General features: G+C 54.4%; 2 protein-coding genes across 8 annotated transcripts; one reads left to right on the plus strand and one right to left on the minus strand.

Annotated features, from left to right (window-relative positions):
• The first annotated feature begins 761 nt into the window (after positions 1-761).
• On the plus strand, positions 762-13,914 carry Ercc2 (ERCC excision repair 2, TFIIH core complex helicase subunit). Of its 4 annotated transcripts, XM_034497342.2 has the most exons (23): positions 762-901; positions 1,115-1,214; positions 2,873-2,950; positions 3,031-3,093; positions 3,234-3,347; positions 4,867-4,983; positions 5,075-5,191; positions 5,531-5,654; positions 5,754-5,850; positions 5,935-6,068; positions 6,144-6,312; positions 6,780-6,898; positions 8,459-8,528; positions 8,605-8,674; positions 8,757-8,858; positions 9,844-9,907; positions 10,292-10,413; positions 11,382-11,474; positions 11,573-11,645; positions 11,819-11,889; positions 11,968-12,111; positions 12,231-12,374; positions 12,574-13,914. In XM_034497342.2, exons 1-23 carry the CDS (start codon positions 897-899, stop codon positions 12,664-12,666), a joined length of 2,283 nt encoding a protein of 760 aa, XP_034353233.1. In that variant the 5' UTR covers positions 762-896; the 3' UTR covers positions 12,667-13,914. The 4 variants fall into 4 exon arrangements, with proteins under 4 accessions (XP_034353233.1, XP_034353242.1, XP_076785014.1 ...); XM_034497351.2 differs by lacking the exons at positions 11,382-11,474; positions 11,573-11,645; positions 11,819-11,889; ... (1 more) ...; positions 12,231-12,374; positions 12,574-13,914 and having other exon boundaries at positions 10,160-10,324; XM_076928899.1 differs by lacking the exons at positions 8,459-8,528; positions 8,605-8,674; positions 8,757-8,858; ... (6 more) ...; positions 12,231-12,374; positions 12,574-13,914 and adding an exon at positions 8,412-8,443.
• On the minus strand, positions 12,739-21,914 carry Klc3 (kinesin light chain 3). 4 transcript variants are annotated; one of them, XM_034497384.2, is made up of 13 exons: positions 21,779-21,914; positions 17,048-17,313; positions 16,141-16,371; positions 15,575-15,644; positions 15,072-15,291; positions 14,706-14,793; positions 14,513-14,614; positions 14,019-14,192; positions 13,587-13,677; positions 13,464-13,504; positions 13,278-13,393; positions 13,090-13,153; positions 12,739-12,941 (listed from the first exon to the last, which is right to left on the minus strand). In XM_034497384.2, exons 2-13 carry the CDS (start codon positions 17,303-17,305, stop codon positions 12,870-12,872), a joined length of 1,527 nt encoding a protein of 508 aa, XP_034353275.1. In that variant the 5' UTR covers positions 17,306-17,313; positions 21,779-21,914; the 3' UTR covers positions 12,739-12,869. The 4 variants fall into 4 exon arrangements, with proteins under 4 accessions (XP_034353275.1, XP_034353264.1, XP_034353283.1 ...); XM_034497373.2 differs by lacking the exon at positions 21,779-21,914 and adding an exon at positions 21,513-21,620; XM_034497392.2 differs by lacking the exon at positions 21,779-21,914 and adding an exon at positions 17,558-17,694.
• Between the last annotated feature and the right edge of the window lie 2,022 nt (positions 21,915-23,936).

Raw genomic sequence — 23,936 nt, forward strand, 5'->3', positions numbered from 1 at the left:
TGAGCAAGGATCTGGAAGTACGAAATAACCAACAGCATTGTCCAGCCCAGCCCTCAGGAGTCACAAGCTGGGGGCCAGCCTAGGCTATAGAATGAGATCCGGACCAGCTTGGGTTACATAGTGCGACTGTCTCAAAATACAGTGGGACAGGTTCTTGAGATGGCGCATGACGTAAAGGCCATTGTCTTTTGACCTGAGTTCGAAACCACATTCTGCACAGTCTTCCTACCTCAGGCCAGAGGTATTGGATTCCATGGAGCTAGCCCTAAAGGTGATCGTAAACTGCCTGATTTGGGGGTGGAAGGGGGGCGCCTGGGAAAGTGCTTTTAACTACTGAGCGGTCCTTAACTGGTGAATTTTTGTTTGTTTGTGAGCCTATGCTCACGTCCGAGCCATCTCTCTAACCCATATTAACGAATGCTTAAAAACATGATAGAGTCTGGCTAGAGTTCAATAAATAGGAGGAGCTGGTTTTAGTTTCTTGTCTTGTTTGGACACCAGTCTTTTCTAAATCGTGCTTGTATGGTACAACAATGCCTTTGTAACTTAAAGCTCCGAACAACTTCCAGTTTCTCCGTTTTTCTCTCCTAAACTCTATTCACGACTTGGACAACCAGGACAGAACCAGGAAGAGCAAACGTCAGTGAACTGTATCGATTCTCTCGACTCTCTTCTTTCATGTTCTGTTCGAAGTCCTCGGAGATCCTCAGCGATACCTCGGGCACCTCTCTCTCCGAAGTCCTCCCTCTCAACCCCCACGCGCACGCGCCAATTTTCCGATTGGCGGAGTGACGGGCGGGCTTAGCCAATGACGTCGCGAGGAAGGTGGTGCTCTAGGTCACGCCCCCTTGTTGAATATTCAGGAGGCGGGCGAGTGGACGCCGGGGCAAGCCGCCATGAAGTGAGATGGGGTCCCGGGAAGAGCGCTCGGCTCTGCGGTGGGCGATGGGGCGGCCGGTGGGCGGGGCCGGGGCGCGGCGTGGAGAGGCTGTGGAGACCGGCCCGGGTGGCTTAGGGGTCCGTGGCAGGGAGACGCCACGGGGGCGGGCGGGCCGGCGGCGCGGAGGCCGGGGCGGCTCGAGAGCACCGGGCACCGACGCCTCGCCGCCGCCAGGCTCAACGTGGACGGGCTGCTGGTCTACTTCCCGTACGACTACATCTACCCGGAGCAGTTCTCCTACATGCTGGAGCTCAAGCGCACGCTGGACGCCAAGGTGGGTGGCTTCCCTTGCACTCTGATGCCTCCCGCAGGCTAACGTCCTTGTCGGGGCCCGGGCCTTGCTATCCCAGCACCGGGAAGACCCAGGCAGGAGCATCGTTGCAAGTTTGGAGACCAGCCGAGGCTACACAGCGGGACTGAGTACTAACAACAAAAGTAAATTGCAAGGTCAGGAATGTAGCTCAGTTGGTAGGGTTGCTTGCCCAGCTGGATGGATGAAACTCTTGGTTCCATCCTGGCATCGCACAGACTGAATGTGACAGTAATTATAGTTATGTCTGTAATTCCAGAAGCAGGGATGCTGAGGAAGGATTGTTCGAGTCTGAAGAACAGTATGGGTTTCATAGTGAATTTCGGGCTAGCTAGGGCTATATATAGGGAGACTGTTTCCAAAAACAATTAGATAACAGGGGAGAGATGGTTGTAGGTCAGTTGGTAGAATACTTGCTTAGTATGCTCAGATCCCAACACTGAATTAACACGGCACAAGATGACACATACCTATAACCCCAGCCCTGAGGAGGCTGAGGCAGGGGGAAAAGAGAGAGTTTGCAGCCAGTCTGGGTGAGCTCCAGGCTAGCCAGGGCTATGAAGCATGATCTTTAAAAAGATAAGAGCAGTCAGGATAGCACAGCACTTCATCTTAGCCATCCTCCTGCCTTAGGTTAACTAGGTAGCTTGGGTGACAGGCTTTAACGGGGCTGATTCCTGGCAGGCACAGTAGTGGAGAGGGAAGGGGGTTCCATATGTGGAGGTCAGAGCACAACTTCGTGGAGTTGGTTTTTTCCTTCTTTTTTTTTTTTTTTTTTTGAGTCAGGGTTTCTCTGTGTAGCCCTGGCTGTCCTGGAACTCACTCTGTAGACCAGGCTGGCCTCAAACTCACAGGAGATCCACCTGCCTCTGCCTCCCAAGTGCTGGGATTAAAAGCATGCACCAACACCACCCAGATTTCTTTCACCTCTTTGTGGGTTCTAGGGATCACACTCAGGCTGTTAGACTTGGTGGCCGTCACCTTTACCTGCTGAGCCATTTCAACAGCCCGGTCTGGTTACACTTACTTGGAATGTGTGGATGCGTGCTACGGTGTGCATGTATGTTGTGGTGATTGAACTGTTCTGGTGATCAGGCTTGGCCACATGTGTCTTTACCTGCTAAACCATATTGCTGGCCCACCAGTGTGTTAATCCTTAGCAACCTTGCTTCAAGTATGGCTTATAGAGCTACTTAGAAGCAAGGATGCTGTGATCCAGAGAGGTAACGGTTCCTGCTGTGTGTTGCTCAGTGAATTCATTAGTTGTGTCAATAAGAGGGACACAGCAATAGGGTTCAGCCTGTAATCCCAGTACTCAGAAAGTGGAGGCAACAGGATTGCCAAAAGTTCAAAGCTAGCCAGAGGTTCATGGTAAGCACTATCCTAGCCAGGCCTGCATAGCAAGATCCTTTGGGGTGGGTGGGGATTAAGAATGAAAAATTAGAAGTCCAGCAAAAAAGGAGGAGTGGAGATTGTCAGTCCTGGGGCCTTGACAACTGCTCCACTGCTGTGAGTGTTGCCTTGTTGTTCCCGGTGGTGGCATGCCAGGGAGAGTTCCCCAGAGTTTATGCCGATGACCTTCTGAGAACCTGTGTCTTACCTCTTCTGTACCCAACTTTCAGGGTCATGGAGTCCTGGAGATGCCCTCGGGCACTGGGAAGACAGTGTCCCTGTTGGCCCTGATTGTGGCCTATCAGTGGGTGAGTGGCCTCCTGAGTGCCTGGGATGGGGTCGGGAGGGGACTGGATGGAGCTGGGCTGAGACCTCTTGTCGCCCACAGGCTTATCCGCTGGAGGTGACCAAACTTATCTACTGCTCACGGACTGTGCCAGAGATTGAGAAGGTGGGCAGTGCAGACAGAATCCATGCTCTGCCCCCTCCCCTGGGCCTTAGTGGTCCCCAGTCGCTGCCCTTGGTAGCCTGGTGGGCAGGGACTTATGCTTGTCCTGAGGTCCCCACCTAATGCTCCCATCCTCTGAGCAGGTCATCGAAGAGCTTCGCAAGCTGCTCAGCTTCTATGAGCAGCAGGAGGGGGAGAAGCTGCCGTTCTTAGGACTAGCTCTGAGCTCGAGAAAGAACCTGTGCATTCATCCCGAGGTGAGCCCTCGCTCTCATCCCTGGGCCACTTGACCCAAGCCCCAGAGTAAACCCTTTGTCGTATGAGGTGACCATGAATGGGACTTCCCTTTCAGTTGTTAGATCGATGCTCATTTTTTGCGGCTAAGGGTAGCACAAGATCACAGAGTGCTTACATGCCAACATGGCACCCTGGACTTTCTCATTTGATCTTTTGGGACAGATCAAAATCTAAATGGTAGCTTACGCAAAGTATTGGGTATTTTTTGTATACAGGCAAAATAAGATCATTTTATGGCAGCCTCGGGTCCTGTCTGACAGCGTCCATTATGTTTATGAAGCTATTCCAAAACCCACACACATCCAAACTAAAACACTGCTGAGCCAAGTGCTGTCAGAGAGGGGCTACTCAGGGGGTCTTTGTTTTCTGTTTGGGGTTTTTGTTTGTTTAGAGAGAAATTTATGCATTTATTTTAAGATTTATTTATTTATTTCATGTATGTGAGTACACTGTCACTGTGTTCAGACACACCAGAAGAGGGCATCAGATCCCATTACAGATGGTTGTAAGTCACCATGTGGTTGCTGGGAATTGAACTCAGGACCTTTGGGAGAGCAGTCAGTGCTCTTAACCACTGAGCCATCTCTTCAGCCCTAGGCATTTATTTTTTGAAACCTTACATATTGTTTGTGTGTATATGTGTGCGTGTATGTATGTGTGTGTTTATATGTGTGTGTGTGCGTGTGTATGTGTATGTGGAGGTCAGAGGACAACCTGTGGGAGTCTGTTCTCTCCTTTTGATGTGTGGATCCCGGGAATTGAAATCAGTTTGTCAGGCTTGGTGGTAGACATCCACCCTCACTGAGCCGTCCAGCTGTCCCTCCGGTTGGCTGGTCCTGTGATATGGATTGCCCCTACAGCTTTGTGTGTGCTAGCAAGCACTCTGCCTACCGTTGAGACGTGCCCCCAGCTCCTTTTCACACTTTATTGTGGCATGGGGCTTCAGTAAGTTGCCCAGGTTGACCTGTGTTTATATTCCTCCTGCTTCAGCTGGAGGGACTGGGATTACAGGCACCTGCTGCCACGCCCAGCTCTGATGGGATGACTTTAGCCATGCTCCACACTTACATCACTGCAGTAAGTTCTTTTAGCAAATAACAACTCAGCCAGGCGTGGTGGCACATGCCTTTAATCCCAATATTCAGGAAGCAGAGGCAGGCAGATAGATCTCTGTGAGTTCCAGACCAGCCTGGTCTATAAAATGAGTCCAGGGCAGCCATGGCTGTTACTCTGAAAAACCCTATCTTCAAAAAAACCAAACAGACAAAAAAACAAAACCAAACAAACAAACAAAAAAACCCAAAGAAACAAATACAAAGAAACAAATAGCAAATCAGGTAAAGGTTCCTGTTGCCCTAAACACCCCCCCCCCACCCCCGTTCTACTCCTGGTGTCTGAGTTTGGAGACCCAGGTTAGAATAGCTGATACACACCACTTCCTGTCTCTGTTGTAAGTTGTCCCCTGATTCCCCCCCACAGGTGACACCACTGCGCTTCGGGAAGGACGTTGATGGGAAGTGTCACAGCCTGACGGCGTCGTATGTGCGGGCACAGTACCAGCAGGATGCCAGCCTGCCTCACTGCCGCTTCTATGAGGTACAGGGGAGAGCCCGGACTTGGGGGCAGCAGGGCTGCGGCACATCAGAGCACCTCTCCCTGACCCTGACACCCTCTGGCCTTGCCCCAGGAATTTGACATCCATGGACGCCAGGTGCCCCTCCCTGCGGGCATCTACAACCTGGATGATCTGAAGGCCCTGGGGCAGCGGCAGGGCTGGTGCCCCTACTTCCTGGCTCGATACTCGGTGAAGAGTTGTTTTGTTTTCTTAGGAGGCAGGATCTCATTTGTAGCCCAGGCTGGCCTCAAACTTGGAATACCCCTGCCTCAGGTTCCCAGCTGTCAGGGTATAGGCATGAGCCATCATGCCCATCCTTCTGTTGGCCCGTCTGTCTGCTTGCATTTGTGTCTGTTATCTGGATTGTCTGTCTCCATCCTATTCTGGGTTTTTTGTGCCTTGCCTGGGTGATCCTGTCCATCTTTCCAACCATTGCTGTGTCTGTCTGTGTCACCTTTGTGGACCTGGGATAGATTGGATGTGATGGGGCAGCAGAGCCCAGGGCAACCTTTCCCTCTGTGTGCCCAGATCCTGCACGCCAACGTGGTGGTTTACAGCTACCACTACCTCCTGGACCCCAAGATCGCAGACCTGGTATCCAAAGAGCTGGCCCGCAAGGCCGTTGTGGTCTTCGATGAAGCTCACAACATCGGTGAGGAGGGTGTCAGGGTGTGCAGACAATGGCAGCCCTCTGCCCCTCACCCCCACGCTTGGCTGAGCCCAGTTCTCCCTCCTTTGCTCTTTCTCCTAGACAATGTCTGCATCGACTCCATGAGTGTCAACCTCACCCGCAGGACTCTGGACCGTTGCCAGAGCAACTTAGACACCCTGCAGAAGACCGTGCTCAGGTGCCCTCTCTGCTCCCACTGTTGTGTGTGCCTCGGTGGCCCTGGACACCTGCCTCATGCCAGCTCTTGTCCCGGGTCCCCCAGGATCAAGGAGACAGATGCGCAGCGGCTGCAGGACGAGTACCGGCGCCTGGTGGAGGGCCTGCGGGAGGCCAGCGCAGCACGGGAGACAGACGCCCACCTGGCCAACCCTGTGCTGCCCGACGAGGTGCTGCAGGGTGAGTCCCCCTCCCAGCCTCCGCCCACACACACCCCTCCTGTACCAGCTGACTTGGTCCTTGGTCTCCCTGCAGAGGCGGTGCCAGGCTCCATCCGCACGGCCGAGCATTTCCTGGGCTTCCTGCGGCGGCTGCTGGAGTTTGTCAAGTGGCGGCTGCGTGTGCAGCACGTGGTGCAGGAGAGCCCACCTGCCTTTCTGAGCGGCCTGGCCCAGCGTGTGTGCATCCAGCGCAAGCCCCTCAGGTGCGGCCTGCAGGGGAACCACGGGCCCAGGCTGTGTTGCTGGTGATGAAGGGGTCTGGACCATAGATAAGGCTGTGGGTCAGGTCAGAGCTGGATGTGGAGGGAGTCCATGGGACTGTGTAGTTGGCAGTGAGTGCTGCAGCCGTGTGCCCCTATGTTGGCGGCTGAGCAGGTGACACAGCCTCTGTGAGCCTAAGAAAGTGTATGGCTCTTCCTCTTTGAGCGTGGGGCCCATGACAGGCTGGACAGAAGCAGAGTGACTGTCGGCCATGAGTCTTAACAAGTTACCGCGCGTGAGCGGTGAACCTATGCACCATGTGATTGGGCTGTGCTCCAGCCTGGAGGGGTAGCCCTGGGGGTCTCATACAGTGTAGGGATAGCTTCACACAACGCCCGGTGCCCAGGGGAACATGTGGCGAGAGTCGGGCCTGTTGCTGCTTCCTGCTCCTGACCCCATCGCCTCTCAGGTTCTGTGCTGAGCGCCTCCGCTCCCTGCTGCACACCCTGGAGATTGCTGACCTGGCCGACTTCTCCCCGCTCACACTCCTGGCTAACTTTGCCACTCTCGTCAGCACATATGCCAAGGGTAAGCTCGCCTCTCTCTACTGGGGCTCTGACAGCGGGACTTGGGGGCTCAGCCTCATGGGGTAGGGTATTAGGGGGAGCTGGGGGGAGGGAAGACCATACAAAGCACCTGAGTGAGAAGGAGCCTTATGTTCAGATTCTTGTGTTCAGAGGCTCCTGGCCACGTGTGGACAAAGTGCATGGGCGGTGCTGTGGCACTGACCAGAGTGGTGCTAGGGTCACCTCACCATCAGCGGGGTGACGAGTCCTCGTGTGTGACTGAGGGCATGAGGGAGCTGTGGCAGGTTGTGGACAAGGCGTGCACTTGGTGAGAGTGTTGCTTTTGAGGTTCATGCAGCAAGGAGATGCTGTCAGGACAGGAGATCGTGCCTGGGGAGAGCTATGGGAGGAGGCGGCCAGCAGCCAGGATGTAGAAGCATGGCTGGGCATGAAGACCTCCAGGGAGATGGATACAGGCTGACGCACAGAGGCCTGCCTCGCAGGGCATTCTGGAGGCTGTTGCTTGGGTCCATCTGTCATGTTTCCTCTGTCTATGTGTTGTGTCCCCTCCCCACCCCCCACCAGCTTTACACTGAGTTTTCAGCTTATCCCTGGGGATTACCGCTGTAGCCAGGAAACCAGGTCAGCTGGCATCCTGTAGTGGGCCAACCTCAGAAGGAGGCTAACCCCCATCAGCCCACTGCAGGGCTGTTGGCAGCTGCTGCTTCCTTCAGCCTCTAGCCCCTTCTCTTGGCCTTTGTTTCTTCCTCCTCCCCCACCCACAACACATCACAGTCAGCTTCTTCCCCACACCTCCCATCACCTGCCTGAGTCCTTCAGCTCTCAGAAAGGCACCCAGCCCACCCTGTGCTGGGCCTGCCCCTTTATTCCAGCTGCATCTCAGATCATTGCTCTCTGGATAGCTGTCTCCCCTAGTACAAGGGAGGCCTTGTGGGTGGGACTGAGGCTGTGTTGGTTAGTGCTGTGTCCTTGGCAAGGGCTGGACACCAAAGACCTGATCATTTCTTGCCAAGTGAAACAGAATCTGTGAATGTATTTATTTGTTCAGTCAACAAATGGGGCCAGGCCCAGCACTGTCAAGGCAAGAGGATCTAAAAAGAGCCTCGTCCTCCCCTTCCAGGAGTGAGCCTGGGGGAGAACGAGGGGCAAAGATGATTCCAGGTGACCCGAAGCCGAAGCACTGGCCTCTGGGGCAGGGACTCGGCCAAGTGGAGGCTAGCAGAGCAGCTGGGTGCAGGAGGGCTCGGCAGAGTCCATGGCACACTTCTGGGTCATGGGAAGAGCGTGGAAACCTAGCAAACTTGGGAGTCCATGGCATGTCTTTTGTTGCTGTGTAGGGAGTAGGAGGGGGAGGGGCTGGGGGACAGAGTGGCCTGGGGAATGTCGGGCTTGGTCTATGTGCTGGACCGTGTGTGAAGCCACAGCTCCCTCTGCTTCTGTACCTGAGTGTTTGCACGGCCTGCCTGTGCGGGCTGGGGTGGTTCTCCTGGATGATGTCTGGGGTGATGCAGCAGGTCAGGTATGAAGTGACCCAGTGAGACTCACCGGCCCCCTCCACCAGGCTTCACCATTATCATTGAGCCCTTTGATGACAGAACCCCCACCATCGCCAACCCGGTTCTGCACTTCAGGTGAGATGCGTCCTGTGTGGATGGGACAGGCCTCGGCCCCGCCCTCTGCCCTTTTGACCCCTGTGTTATCCCACAGCTGTATGGACGCCTCCTTGGCCATCAAACCTGTGTTTGAACGCTTCCAGTCTGTCATCATCACTTCTGGGGTGAGGACTCTGTGCTGTTCCTCCGTCGGGGTCCTGGTCCCTGGCCATCCCGCTGAGGTCTCACTTGCCGTCTCTGTTACAGACACTGTCCCCACTGGACATCTACCCCAAGATCCTGGACTTCCACCCCGTCACAATGGCAACCTTCACCATGACGCTGGCCCGAGTCTGCCTCTGCCCGATGGTGAGTGGGCGAGGCAGGTGGCTTCACCCAGCTTCAACCTGGGCAGCTCAGCTGAGGCTCAAGCCTGGTGGGTGCACCAAGCTACCAAGTGCTGCTGACATGGGAGGGCCCCTTCCCAGCAGCCTGGGCCATGGCACTTAGACACGTGCATGCAAAGTGTACGCTGGGGCAACACAGGCCTGAGCAGGTGGTACTTGGGCATCATCTTGTTGAGGGTGGCTTTGTCGTGTGTCATCCAGCTGTGTCTTGGGTAATGAGCCTCCCTCTGAAGCCTGAGGCAGAGCTGTCCCCTCAGCCTCATGGCCTCTGCTTTGTAGTTCAGAACCCTGCAGCTCGCTAGGCATGTTCACTCCATGCTCCAAGGGCCACAAGCAGCCCAGGGTAGCTGGGAATGCTGCCTGGGACAAAATCAGAAACCCTTTAAACCCTTCCTGTCAGGGGGAGGGGCTGGAACTGGATCTCATGCTTATGGAGTATGGACTTCATAGAGAGTGTCAGAGGCCACCTACCTGTCTTGGCAACAGGGTTTAGACAGTTGTTTTTAGATCAGTGCCATTTGCAGGCCTGTGATCTCAACTCCGATAGTGGGGCAGGAGAACCAGGGTCACCTTGGCTACAGAAAACTTCAGGAGATTGGAGGATAGCCTTCTCATGGGCTTGGGAGGGATGGAGAGCCTCAGGAGGTTCCCAGTCTGAAGGCCAGCCTGGGCTACATGAGACACCATCTCAAGAAAAGGGGGGGTTGGGGCTGGAGAGATGGCTCAGTGGTTAAGAGCACAGACTGCTCTTCCAGAGGACCTGAGTTCAAGTCCCAGCAACCACATGGTGGCTCACAACCATCTGTAATGGGATCCGATGCCCTCTTCTGGTGTGTCTGAAGACAGTGACAGTGTACTCACATACATGAAATAAATCTTTAAAAAAGAAAAGGGGTGTTTAACTGTCACTCAGTATGGTCACATCGCCCTTACCCTGACTCTTCCAGATCATTGGCCGTGGTAATGACCAGGTAGCAATCAGTTCCAAATTTGAGACCAGAGAAGACATTGGTGAGTCACCTGTAGGCTTAGTTGGGGTGGGTCTTAGGTGGCTTTGGACCTGCTGCCCTAACAAGACCCCAGCCTCTGTGGCTAGCACAGGGGGCCTTCCCACCCTCAGCGGTCCCTTCATTTGGACATCTGCACTACCAGGCATACCACTGAGCCCAACATAGCACAGGGCCCCTGGGATGTTGGGCACAGGCTCTTAAGTGTCACATGGAAGAAATAACCACTTCTACATGTCTCTTGTGCTGTCCCAAGTTATATGGCCTTGATGAACCTCAGGGATGGGAAACAGCCCTCTAATATGCGTGGGAGAATGAACTGGGAATATGGGTCGGAGGCCTCGATGGGAGCCCGGAGAGGATCCAGTCTCTAACCTACTCTTCCTAGCTGTAATCCGCAACTATGGCAACCTCCTGCTGGAGATGTCTGCTGTGGTCCCCGATGGCATTGTGGCTTTCTTCACCAGCTACCAGTACATGGAAAGCACTGTGGCCTCCTGGTACGAGCAGGTACGCCTGGCCGCTGCTGCCACGCCCTCACTCTGCTTTTCCTGTGGCTTCACTCCCTCTTTCTACTGGTGGCACTAACAGCACCCCACCTTGCCCATCCCTACCTTTGGGGTTTGTGTGCTGTGCTGCTCTTGGAGTTACTGCAGACTACATTCCCAGCAAGCAGCCTTGGTGCTGGGGTGTGCAAGTTTTGGAGAGTTGGTCTGGACCAGAACTTCAGATCCAAGAGCTCTCATACCTGTGTGGTTGGATGGAGCTGTGGTTCTGGTGCCGCATGGGGACACCCTTCTGTCTGGTGACTGCTGAACCCAGCTTTCAGGCCTGGGTCTGAACAGGCACTATAGACTGTATAGACTGTGGGTGTGGCTCAGGCAGGGTGCCGAGTCTGCACTCTCCCAGTGAGGGGCTGTAGGGTTAGTTAAGTGGTAGAGTGAGCATGTGTGTAACGCGTATGGCCATTATCACAGTCAGTCCCTAGTACTGAAAACAGACACCTGCCGGCCTGACTTGTCTGTATTTGTGAGACAGCACAGACTCATCTAGACTCGGTGAGACGGGGTCAGAGTTCATTTTTTCCAAGTCAAAGGTCCATCCTTCACATCTTTGGTAGAGTTTGCTCACTGGGCTGCACAGATAACACTGCCTGGTGCCAGGGACCCCACGTCTGTCTTGATGGGCTGCCTGACTTTGTCTCTGTCCCTCACTCACTACTGCAGTGTCAGACTTGATCTGAGGACAGCCTGGTTGGTCCTGCCTTGGTTATGGTCAGACTCTCCACCAGTCACTTGCCACTCTGGGGCCCTGTGCCCACCTCTGGGGCCCCGTGCCCACCTCTGGGTGGTGATTGGCTCCCCACTTTAGACTGCCTGTGAGGTTGGACAGCTGGGGGCCTAGAGAAAGATCTTCATGGGAGGCCAGCAGTGCTTGACTGTGTGTGGCCTGAGCCCTGACCTCCCCGTCACCCCCAGGGCATCCTTGAGAACATCCAGAGGAACAAACTGCTCTTCATTGAGACCCAGGATGGGGCTGAGACCAGTGTGGCCCTGGAGAAGTACCAAGAGGTGGGTGCCTGGGACAGGCAGGGGAATGCCAGCAGCCAGCAGCCAGTGGGTCGGGTGAGTGGGAGAGGGCCGAGGAGTGACCGCTTCCACCTCTCTAGGCATGCGAGAATGGCCGTGGGGCCATTCTCCTCTCAGTGGCTCGAGGCAAAGTGTCAGAAGGGATTGACTTTGGTGAGTAGACCTGGCTTCTTAGCCCAGGGGCCTGCCTACCCTACCACTGTTGCTCCCTTGGGAACCACTGGGCATATAGTGGTCTGTCCCCTTCTACACACTGGGGTGACCTATGCACAGGCCTTAGCCCCAGCAGCCCAGCATGCACCGTGATCCTCTTCTCCTGCCCCCAGTGCACCACTACGGGCGGGCTGTCATCATGTTCGGTGTTCCCTATGTCTACACCCAGAGCCGAATTCTCAAGGTGAGCGGGGAAACACTGCTCTGTGTGTGTGTGTGTGGGGGGGGGCAGGCTCTCCACCTCAGCCTCCTCATCTCCTAGGCCCGGCTGGAGTATCTGCGGGACCAGTTCCAGATCCGGGAGAATGACTTCCTCACCTTCGATGCCATGCGCCATGCAGCCCAGTGTGTGGGCCGCGCCATCAGGGGCAAGACAGACTATGGGCTCATGGTCTTTGCTGACAAGGTGGGGTTCAGGGCTTTTGGGCACCCCAGCCCTGCTAGCCCAACTTCTACAGGGTACAAAGTAGTGGTCAGCCTGGGCTCCAACCTGGGGTCTAATATCCTTCCCCTCCTTCCTCACAGCGGTTTGCTCGGGCCGACAAGCGCGGGAAGCTGCCTCGATGGATCCAGGAGCACCTGACTGACTCCAATCTCAACCTGACCGTAGATGAGGGTGTACAGGTCGCCAAGTACTTCCTGCGGCAGATGGCGCAGCCCTTCCACCGGGTGAGCCTGAGCCCCGCATGACTTCTCCCTCCCCCAGGATGTGCATGCTTCCTGGTGTCCTCTGTCTCCACACTGAGGAGGAAGGAGAGGGAGAGTGCCAGTCCTCTTCTAGTCTGGCTGTGTACTCCTGCCACCAGACAGACACTGGGTCACACAGATCATGTGAGCTGACACCTGCCCTTTACCTCTGTCCCCTCAGGAGGACCAGCTGGGCCTGTCTCTGCTCAGTCTGGAGCAGCTGCAGTCGGAGGAGACGCTGCAGCGAATTGAGCAGATCGCACAGCAGCTCTGAGCAGGACTGTGGGCAACGCCTGTGGCTCCCGGGAAGTGCTGGAAGGTCCCAAGGCCCTCGGCGAACACCCAATACCAGTGCACAGCCTTTAATTTCAGGGAGGATCACAGGGTCCCGATGTACAAGTGCTGCCAGGCAGGGTGCAGGATGACCACCCACCCTTCCTGATCCCTGAGAATCTGTGGCCACTGCAGCCAGTCCACTTAGCGCGGGCTCAGGTCCTGCGTGCTGGCACTCAGAGTCCGAGGAGCCTCGCTCAAGAGCCGGGTTGAGAGCTGGGGACAGGCATGGGAGTGATTAGTTCTTTACCAGTTGACACTGGAGCCACTTGATGCTCTACCTTGAGTCCCCAGGAGGAGGCCCCACCTTTCCCGTCTTGCTGAGCCTGCCAGCAGCACCCTACTCCCATCACCGGCTCCTCACCTGCATCCTGGCAGCCCTTGCACCATCTACGTTCAGCGTATTGAGTGACATGGCTCTCTTCATCCTGAAGGGAGCCCAAAAAGACAGGAGTGAGTCAGGGAAGGCTCTGGTCCCTGGCTCTGAGCACTGTCACGAGACTGATGTCATGGAAGGTTCTTGACAGACTGCTGACCCCACCCAGCACTCACCCGGCTGCCCCTGCCGTGCCCTCCCCTCGGAGACGGGAGACCAGCTTCTCGCTTCCACGTCGGATGGACTCCCGGAACTCCCGAAGCTTAGAGAAGGAACTGCTCCTGCGAAGGACCTGGGGAGGCACAGTGACATGTGGGGACATGGTGGAGGCCCACCAAGGACCTGAGCTAGAGGCTGCTTACCTGCTGTTGTGTATCACCCGCTGTGCCTCCCTGGGGGGCTCCTGTGGGACAGAAGGGACATGGAGGTGGGAGTGAGGAACACCACGCAGGGGGGTTTGCAGGGGGGTGCAGGGGTGGGCTCACCGAGCGGGGCGGGCAGGGCCTCCTGGCTGAGGATCTCCTTGTACAGCTCCTCTGCCTGCTGGTACTTGTTCTGCTTCAGGTAGGCTGAGGCCTGCAGGGAGGGAGGGCAGGGCCAGGGCGTGGGCATCTTGTTTAGGTCTGGCAACTTTTCAGACCTGCCCGCCTTCCCCAGCATCCTGCCTCAGCTTACTACAGTGCAGAGCCACCCGCAGGAAGCCAGGCTGCCTGCCGCTGAGTCCTGCAGTCCCCCAGTCTCCTACCTCAGTGGGTGAAATGTTTGGGGTCACCCACCATGACCACAATAAAATTTGATACAGGATTCTGTGAACTGCGGCTTGCTTCTGGTTTGTTGTACTGAAGGGCCTGCAGGAGCCTGAGGTCTCTCCCCTCCCCACAGAACCCCCAGGACAGGACAGACCTAACATGCCTTACCAGGTTGTTCTTGGTCTTGGCCACATTTGGGTCATGTGGCCCCCCCAGGGCCTCGTAAATGCTCAGGGCCCGTGCATAGTGCCGCTCCACGTCCTGAAACTTGCCCTGGTTCTGGCACAGTAGGGCCAGGTTGTTGAGCTGCTTGGCCACATCAGGGTGGTCTGCACCCAGGACCTAGGATACACACAAACCATCTGTCACACAGGGTGGCCTATGAGATGTCATTCTAGGGCCCCAGGCTGGGAAGAAAGGAACAAAGTAGAAGTTAATGGGGTGTGGGGATTAGTAAGGTCAGAGGTCACAGGGTGCTGAGTCCAGCCAGTCAGCTAAGATGTATAAGGGTTCAGGAGATCAAAGTCAGGATTGGACTGTAAGCTCATCGAGGCTACAAGGTTGGGTGCTCCAGGCTCAAATAAGGTAGACCTGCCGCCAAACCCAACCCACGGTGTACAGATGGCTGTGGCACAGAAGTACAGAAAGGCTGGGCATGGCACCTTCTCACGGATCTCCAGAGCACGTTGGCAGAGGGGCTCTGCCTCCCGGTAACGTCCACGTTTTCCATAGAGGACAGCCAGGTTGTTGAGGGTTGCGGCCACCTGCAGTAAGACAGTTGGCAGAGGAGGAGGTCCCTGCAGCCCACCCTCCCCAGTCCATCTTCCCTCCCTCCCTCTCTGAATTGCTGCTTACTGCAGGGTGTTCAGGACCCAGCGTCTGTTCCCGAATCTGCAGGGCGTCGTGCAGAAGCTCCGTGGCCTCTTTGTACTTGTTCTGGTCCCTGCGGGGCAGCGATGGAAGGCTGGGTTAAGCTCGGGTCACAGGCTAGACTGCCAGGAATGAGCAGCATCCTTCAGGGGTCCCCCTTCTCACACCTCCCAGGCCTCTAGCTCTGCGTGCCTCCACTGCCAGGCCTGTCAAGCATCATGTCACCATGTCCCTTGCCTTCTCTGTTGCCCAAACTCTGGACTCCTGCTCTCACTATTTACCGTGTCAGGAGATAACAGTGTCCCCCGCTACCACAGGCAGAATCCCAGCCCCATCAGCTGCAGCCCTCACCTGTACACGAGTGCCAGGATGTTGAGCATGGTGGCCACGTCAGGGTGGCAGTGGCCTGAGCTCCGCTCCAGGTCCTCTAAAGCCTGGCGACACAGGGGAACTGCCACCTCATAGCGTCCCTGGCCAGCATACTGGATCACCAGGTTGTGCAGGGTCCGCAGACGAGCTGGGATCTCATAGCCACCCTGCTGTGCTGCGGCTGCTCCTGCTGCCTCAGGACCTGAGGAGGTGGTGTGGCGTCAGCCTATACCCCACAGCAGTATGGCCTTGTGCTGACAGGACACAGGGATTTCAGAAATCTAACCAGCCAGTGGCATGTTAGGTGCCAGAACCTAACATGACTGACTTCCAGCTTCCAGTGTCCCTGCTAGCCAGAGCCACCTGCTTCTTCCTTCCATAGAGGCCTCAGTGTCCCTCAGGGCAAGGCTCCGCCCCAGGCTTAGCCTGTAGTCCAGCGTGGTTACCCTCTGATACAGTAGTACCCAGGGCTCCCACACACCCACCTTTCTTTTCCTCTTCTTCATTGGGGAACAGAGAAGCCAGGCTGTCTCGGCGAGGGGGGGACTCGGGCCTCTGTGGAAAACAGGAAAGACTTCTGAGAAAGTCAAGTGTCGGAGGCGGAGGCCCTGAAGCTACATCAGACCTGCCTGTGTAGCTGTCTGTTGTTTAAGGCAGGGGCTGGCTCACCATGTAGACTAGGCTGGCCTGCCTCTGCCTTCAAAGTGCTGGGCTTAAAGGCATGCCACCATGCCTGGCTTCAGGACTGGTATATTTAAAAGGTAAGAGTCTCACCATGTAACCCAGGCTGGCCTAGAACTCACAGCATCCTCCAGCCTCAGCGATTGGGTCTGGGTTTGACAAAGGTGTGGGGTGAGAGCCTTAGAGGTTTCAGTGGTCTGGGGAAGACCTGGAAGCTCTAGGGAGCATGGAGGGGACTTTGGAAGCTCAACTAGGTGTGCGGATTTAGGGACCTGAATGTACTTGAAGGGTTTTGAGTACTCAGAAAGATCCAAGGCCACCGAGGAGCTCTGCAGAGGGCCGTGTACCCCTCCCACCCCGCCCCTGCTACCTGGCTCTCCTCGGGCGGGTCGTACTGCCTCAGCTGCCCCAGGAACTGGAGGTGGCTCTTCTCCTCTTCCAGCTGGGCCACAGCCTCCTCACTGGCCCGAAGTCGCCTTTGCGTCTCCTCCAGCTCCTCTCGAAGCCATGTGTTCTCTTGGGCTAGCCTCCGTGCCTGTGCCCGTAGCCTCTGCTTCTCAGCCTCCAGCACGCTCACATGTGCGGACAGGGCCAGCAGCACCTGCGAAGCATTGGGGCCATGAGTAGGCGTGGATTCATCCAAGGGACAGCCCCAGCCCCGCCCCAGCCCCGCCCCAGCCCCACCCCAGCCCCACCCCAGCCCAGGGTTTATATCAAGCCACATAGACCCATTCTATATAGGTTTCCTCAAATTCTCAAGACACCCTACTATATGGCTCTGATAAAGTTAAAAGTTTCCCAGAAATCCCTGATTTCACCTAAATTATGCATAGGGTTAATTCCTATTCCATCTATGTAAGCTAGCCCCTGCCTAAAATCCACCTGTGAATAACAGGGGCGTGGCTCAGTGGCAGAGCCCCTGCCTAGAATCCCCCAGTGAGGGGCTGGGGATAGGCTGGAGCTCTACCACTGAGCCACGCCCCCAGCCCCTCACTGGGGTTCCACTCATAATGAAAACCCCAAGCTCCCTCAGGGCCCAGGGTCTACAGGAGAATCACTTCTGATACACACAAAATCTCATCCCTAAAGCTTCTCAGGGATGCAGTCTCTGACTTACAGTCCCTTTTTCCAGGCCTGGCTCCTTCAGACCCCCTACCTGTGCTATGGTCCCCTGACCCTACACACATACCACACACACACACACACACACACACACACACACACACACCATCATCTCCGGTCCTCCTTAAGCTTAAGCCCCCTATAGCCCCACATACCTGGGCCTCGCCCAGCCCCAGCTCAATGGCCTCCAGCGAGTGGTTCACCACCTGCTGTTTCTCTTCCAGCAGTTCCGCACCATCCACGGGGCCTGGTCCAGCCAGGGCCTCCGCCAAGTGCCCGGCCAGACTATGGTGCTCGGCCCGCAGGGCCTCCAGTCCCTGTACAACCTGTCGTGTCTGCCGCACCAGCTCCTCGGGGTTCAGGCGTTCTGCGCCCAGCCCTGTGCTTCCGGGGGCTGCCACCTGCACAGACATGGCTGCTCCTGGGGGGCAGTTAGGTTGAGGGAGTCACCATCTGGGCCACACAGACTCACAGCTTCTCTTCATTCCAGCCTTCCCCTGCCCATCCCTTTCCATCACAGACGGCCGGCCGTCATCGTCATCGGAGAACATCTACCTTTGTGAACCCAGGGCTCTGCCCTGAGGGCAGCTCTTAACTCTGCGTGATTATCCTAGAAGACCAACAGCTGGTTCCAGAGCCCCCTCCGCCCCCTGCACCCTGCTCACCTGGTCCAGCCCCCCCACCCAGGTCCCCAGACACCCCAGCTCAGAGCTTCCCAGCCTGCTGAGTGCCCTGGGACCGGAGGTGCCACCTCTGCTGGGCTGAGGGGCGGAGCATGTGGAGGCGGCAGGCTCCCAGTGAGCTCATTCTTAGGGTGTTTTTGTCAGGAACCAGTCAGGCCACTGGTGGGGGGGCCGAGGGCAGGGATGAGGGGTGGAACCCTGTAAGCAGAGACGCAGAGCAGAGGGCTGGGGAAAAGGTGGGTGGGCGTGTCTAGGAGGGGCCGGCTGTTGGCTCTTGGGCTTGACATCTTGATGGACAGGACTAGGGGTCCCAACCACCGGGCTTGATGAGGCCGTGTGTTACCGTGGCGTGAGGGTGACAGTGTCCATGTGACACGTGAGCACTGGTGGGGTCGGCCAAATGGGTTTTTGTGTGTTTTTATGTGGGTAACCCCACCGACACACACACCTCAGTAAACACACAAAACTCTCCCTTCCTTCCTTTACTATTTTTTCAGACAGAGTCTCACTTTGTAGCAGCCCAGGCTGGCTTGGAATTCACAGAAATCCACCTGTGTCTGCCCTTGAGTGTGCTGGGACTAGGGGTATGAGATTGGGTCTCATGTGCCCAGACTGGTCGTGACCTTGCCATATAGTTGAGAACCTTAAGCAACGTGCACCGCCAAACTCCATTTATGGGGTGCAGGTGATGAACCCCGGGTCCTGAACATGCTATGCACACCTAGGACAGGCATTCTAAGCAAACAGAAATCAACTGAGGCCCAGCCCAGGTCCTTCTTAAAGCCCCAGTGGCAGACAGATGCTCATCTCAGACACAACTCAACACACGCTCTCTCCTTTCACACACCCCCGCACCCACCCAAACACACACACACATGTATTACCTAATCAGAAATACAACACAAGACAGGAAACAAAGGGGCACAGCATAACATCCACTCTCATCTTAGAAATGCAAACCACACCAGACTTTCTCCTTTTCAGAGCACAGGTGTGGTAGCACACACCCATAATTCTGGCACTGGAGGCTGAGGCAGGAGGATCATTGGTTCAGGAGCTATGAACTCTGCTTTTAAAAAAGAAAACCTGGGGTCTGGAGGGATGACTCAGTGGTGAAGACCCCTAGCTGCTCTTGTAAAGGACCTAGCACCCACATGCCAGCTTCCAACCAATTCAAGTTCCAGGGGAGATCTGGCGCCTTCTTCTGGCCTCTGTGGGTATTGCATGCACATCGTGCACATATATGATTGGAGACAAATGCTCATGTAAATAAAATAAAAATAAATCTTAGCAAGTGGTGGTGGCACACCTTGAATCCCAGCACTCAGGAGGTGGGCCTCTCTGAGTTCAAGGCTAGCCTGAACTATAGAGCAAGTTTCAAGACAGCCAGAGCTACACAGAAAAACTCTGTCTCTTGAAAAGAAAAAGAAAAATCTTAAAAGAAAAGGCTGGGGACAAACAGCTAGCCAAACATTGCCAAGGCCCTAGTACCATAAGAAAAGGAAAAGAGCCAGGAAGTGGTGGCACACGCTTTTAATCCCAGCACTTGGGAGGCAGAGGCAGGTGGATTTCTGAGAGGCCAGCCTGGTCTACAGAGTGAGTTCCAGGACAGCCAGGGCTACACGGAGAAACCCTGTCTCGAAAAAAAAAAAAAAAAAAAAAAAAAAAAAAGAAAAGAAAGAAAGAAAGAAAAAAGAAAGGAAAGGAAAAGAGAGTTGACGAATGGGCATGTGGTACAAACCTGAGATCTAAGCTCTTGAGAGGCAGAAGATTGGGGCTCAACACCATCCTTGGCTAAACCCACCTGTGCCACCTCAAGCGCTGGTTACAGGCAGACAGCACTACTTGAGGGCTTGTTTATTGCTTGTTTTCCAACACAGAGTTTCTCTGTGTAGCCCTGGCTGTCCTGGAACTCACTCCGTAGACCAGGCTGGCCTCGAACTCAGAGATCCACCTGCCTCTGCCTCCCAAGTGCTGGGATTACAGGTGTGCTCCACTTCTGCTGGACTTGACACATGTAATTCTTAAAGAGACAGTCCTTCTCCATTACAGAGTGAGTTCAGCCTCCACCCCATTTCCTCTGCTGATCTTGGGGCTGCGTGAAGCAGCGTTTTCTAAGTCTCAGCATAACGTGTGTGTGTGTGTGTGTGTGTGTGTGTGTGTGTGTAGATGGGTGCTCCTGCAGCATTCTAGCCCAGAAAGAGACCCAACTTCAAACTCTGAAATACAGTTTCTATTTTGTGAGTTTCATTTTCAAAGGCTTTAAAGTCAAAATCTTAATTCAGATGGTCTTATTGGGTACCACCAAGTTATGAATCAACCCCTGGAGAGGCATAGTAGCCCACACCTTTAAGTCCAGCTCTTGTGAGGCAGAGGCAGGAGGATTTCCATGAGTCCAAGGCCAGCCTGATCTACAGAGTGAATTCTGTCTAAAAAAAAAAAAATTAAATTTCCCCCCAGATGTGGTGTCTCACACCTGTAATCCCAATTATCAGAGTCAGAAATAGGAGGATCAAGTGTTCAGACCACTTAACCTCCACAAACAAAACCAAAACACCCTACCATATACAGAGACACATAAGTGAGATCACAGGTAGGCTCAACCTCACAAACCATGTAAGTAGTCAGTTTCTTTACCACACAAGCTTAGGGAGAGCCATCCTGACTCCAACCATTCTGCCCCCGTGTGTCCAGAATCACGACTTCCTACCCTACGGCACAATCTCAGACTCAAGGGAGCCCATACTCCACATGCAGCTTCCCACAGCCTGATACCCAGATCGACAATCCCAGGGACAGCCTCAGCTCAGCCACAGCCATCTGTCACTCGAGCCGTCCCCGGTACTTACAGAAGCCCCAAGAGAGCTTCACAGGCCAACAGCAGGCGCACACGCATGTGCACACACACACACACCTATGTAAACCTCAGCTTGCAGACACAGTCTCTCTCTCTCTCTCTCTCTCTCTCTCTCTCTCACACACACACACACACACACACACACACACACACACACACACATATCTCAGGGATACAGAACCAGAAAGCCAACAGTTAGTCAGTGACAGTCACATATCACTGACACAATTTCACACACTCCCCCACTGCCATGCAACACCTAGATCCAACCCCATTAGACAATCCACTCCCTGACACACATGGCATACGTGTGAATCAGCCACAAGTAGAGTTGACCACAGACCCAGTATCTCAGTCACACACACTCAGTACTGTGCACAGTTCACACGTAATACACACACACACACACACACACACACACCAATTAGACTCAGTCTGTCCCATCACAGAGTGACAGGTAGTTCATCTTCCTTTTACACTCTTACCCACAATCTATTTCTTACTTTAAAAAATATATAATTTTATATATACATATGTTTATATATATACAGTTTCTCTAATATACATACATATGTATGCATATGTATGTGTATACATATATATTAATACAGAGTTTCTCTATGTAGCCTTGGCTGTCCTGGAACTCACTCTGTAGACCAGGCTGGCCTCGAACTCAGAGGTCCACTTCCTTCTGCCTCCCGAGTGCTGGGATTAAAGGTGTGCATCATCATACCTGGTCCGTATTTAATTCTGTCCCTCTATGTACTTATTGTGTGTGCAGAGGCACATGGAAGGTCAGAGGACAACTTGCAACTTAAGGGAGTCCATTCTCGCCTCCCTCCTTGTGGGTCCTGGAAACGGACAGTTCAGCATCGAACACCTTTACTCTCCTTGCTGGCTCTGTCTCCTCTCTTCTTCTTCCTCCCTTTGACACTTGTACCCACAATCCGCCCTCCTTCTGTCTCTCTCCCTTGAGTACGGAGCCAAGGCTCACCTCCAACTCCGCTCCTCCCGCCTCAGTTTCCACAGTGCGCCCTGCCTTACTCCCTCTCTTTGTACGCCCCGCGCAGGCCCCCTCACCATGCATGTCTTGCACTCTCAGGCTGTAGTCGGGGACCCTCCAACAGCCGGCCAGCCCCTCCCCGAGGCCGCGGGGACCCTGCACCGGACTTCGCGTCACAAGGCCCCGCCCCGCCCGCAGCTGTTTTCCTACCCGGCTAGGGGCGGGGCAGGGCCCCGCGGGGACCCTGAGGTTCATCCAGGCCCCCAGGCCCGTGGCCCCCTCTCTCCATCCCTGCGGCCCCCTCGGGAATCCCGAAGCAGCCGCCGCTGTCCCCCGTGCCCACCTGACGGCCGCCCGTCTGAACCGCCTCGCTGCGCGGAGACCCGGCTGCTCCCGCTGCGCCGCCGCCGGTCCCGGAGGCTCCTGAGGGGGTGGGGCAAGGCAAGGCCACGCCCCCGCAGGTGCGCAAGCCACTCCCTCGGCCGGCACACATTGAGAAACTCGCAGTCTAGGATCGAGGCGGGGCGGGTGGAGGCCACGCCCCCGTAGGTGCTCAGGGCACGCCCTCCGCCGCAGCATTCGGAGAAACCTGAAGTCTGTGAACTTTTGAAAATTTTATCTAGGGGCTTGCGAGAAGGCTCAGACAGTAAAGGTGCTTGCCGCCAATCCTGAGGAGCTGAGTTCGATCCCTGAGACCTTCAGGGTGGACAGAGATGGACTCTTACATGTTGTCTTCTGACAACATTACATGTCTGTGTGTTTTAACATGTGAACAGACATATGTACACACATATGAAATAAACACATAAAAACGTAATTAAAACTTTCTTGAAGGGCTGGAAGGATGGTTCATCAGGAGCGCTCGCAGCTTTTGCAGAGGATCTGGCTTTGATTCCCAGAACCCACATATCAGCTCAAAATCATCTATAACTGCAGTTCCAGGGGATTCAGCACCCTCTTCCAGGGCCTCCACAGACAAAATAAAAACAAAGATAAAAATATCCAAAAATATTGTTTTAATAATTACAACCTCAGAACCTTACACAACTATTTCTTTCTGGGTGACAAGATGGTAAGGGTGCCAGCTGCCATGCTTGACAACCTGAGAGTCATCTTCAAGAACCACATGGAGCATGATGAAAACTGACTCCTGGGAATTGTTCAGGAGATGTTCAAGGAGAGCCTGGCCTCCATATGCATGGAAAAACGTGTGCACCCACACACGTGCATTTGTGTATACATACAGACACATAAATAAGAGGGGGGTTGTTGCCGGGCGGTGTTGGCGCACCCCTTTAATCCCAGCACTTGGGAGGCAGAGGCAGGCGGATTTCTGAGTTCAAGGCCAGCCTGTTCTACAGAGTGAGTTCCAGGACAGCCAGGACTACACAGAGAAACCCTGTCTTGAAAAAAAAAAAAAAAAAAAAGAGGGGGTTTGTTTATTTTAAAGATCTATTTATTTTATTGTGCATTGGTGTTCTGCCTGTGTGTCTGTGTGAGGGTGTCAGATCCGCTGGAACTAGAGCTATAGACAATTGTGAGCCACCATGTGGGTGCTGGGAATTGAACTTGGGTCCTCTGGAAGAGTGCTCTTAACTGCTGAGACAGGTCTCTAACCCAAGAGTTTTTAAAAAGACTGCATGGACGGAATCGATTAACATGAGCTAACGGTAGTGTGTGCAGTGCTGGGGCTGGTACCCAGAACCCTGTGAATACAAGAAAAGAGTCTCTGCCATTCAGCTACCCATGTATATATCCAATGGTGTGTATGTGTATGTGTATGTGTATATATATATATATATATATATATATATATATATATAGTGTGTGCTTTGATTTTTTTTTTTTTTTTTTTTTTTTTTTTTTTTTTTTGGTTTTTCGAGACAGGGTTTCTCTGTGTAGTCCTGGCTGTCCTGGAACTCACTCTGTAGACCAGGCTGGCCTCGAACTCAGAAATCTGCCTGCCTCTGCCTCCCAAGTGCTGGGATTAAAGGCGTGCGCCACCACTGCCCAGCGTGTGCTTTGATTTTATTAATTCTCTCTGTCCCCCCTTTTTTGAGCCAGGGTCTCACTGTGTATCTGAGTATGATGTCACAGTCATGAAGATTCTTGGTTCCCTTAATGCTGAAAATACAGCCACTGTACCCTAGTCATCTTTATTTTATTTAAGGGGATAGAGTCTCCCTATAAAGCTCAGCTGAGCTTAAATTTACAATCCTCCTGCCTCAGCCTCCTGAATACCTGGGGATGCTGGCCCTTGCTCTCATGCTGCAGTATCTAAGAATTTCTTAATGTTGGCTCCTGGGTCTATAATACTCTACAACGGGTGGTTTGGGTCTCTCTGATCGTCCTCAAGAGCAAGACTGTATCGCGGCACGATGTAGGTGCGCAAGAAATATTTACAGAGTGATTGGCTGAGCGAATCCACGATGTTCTAAGTTATGAAAGGTCCCTGCAGTGCGCGATGCCGCCGCCAGAGGGCGATGCGGGTCCACGGAGCC

The sequence above is a fragment of the Arvicanthis niloticus genome, chromosome 1 (assembly GCF_011762505.2).
Source record: "Arvicanthis niloticus isolate mArvNil1 chromosome 1, mArvNil1.pat.X, whole genome shotgun sequence".
Lineage (NCBI taxonomy): Eukaryota > Metazoa > Chordata > Mammalia > Rodentia > Muridae > Arvicanthis > Arvicanthis niloticus.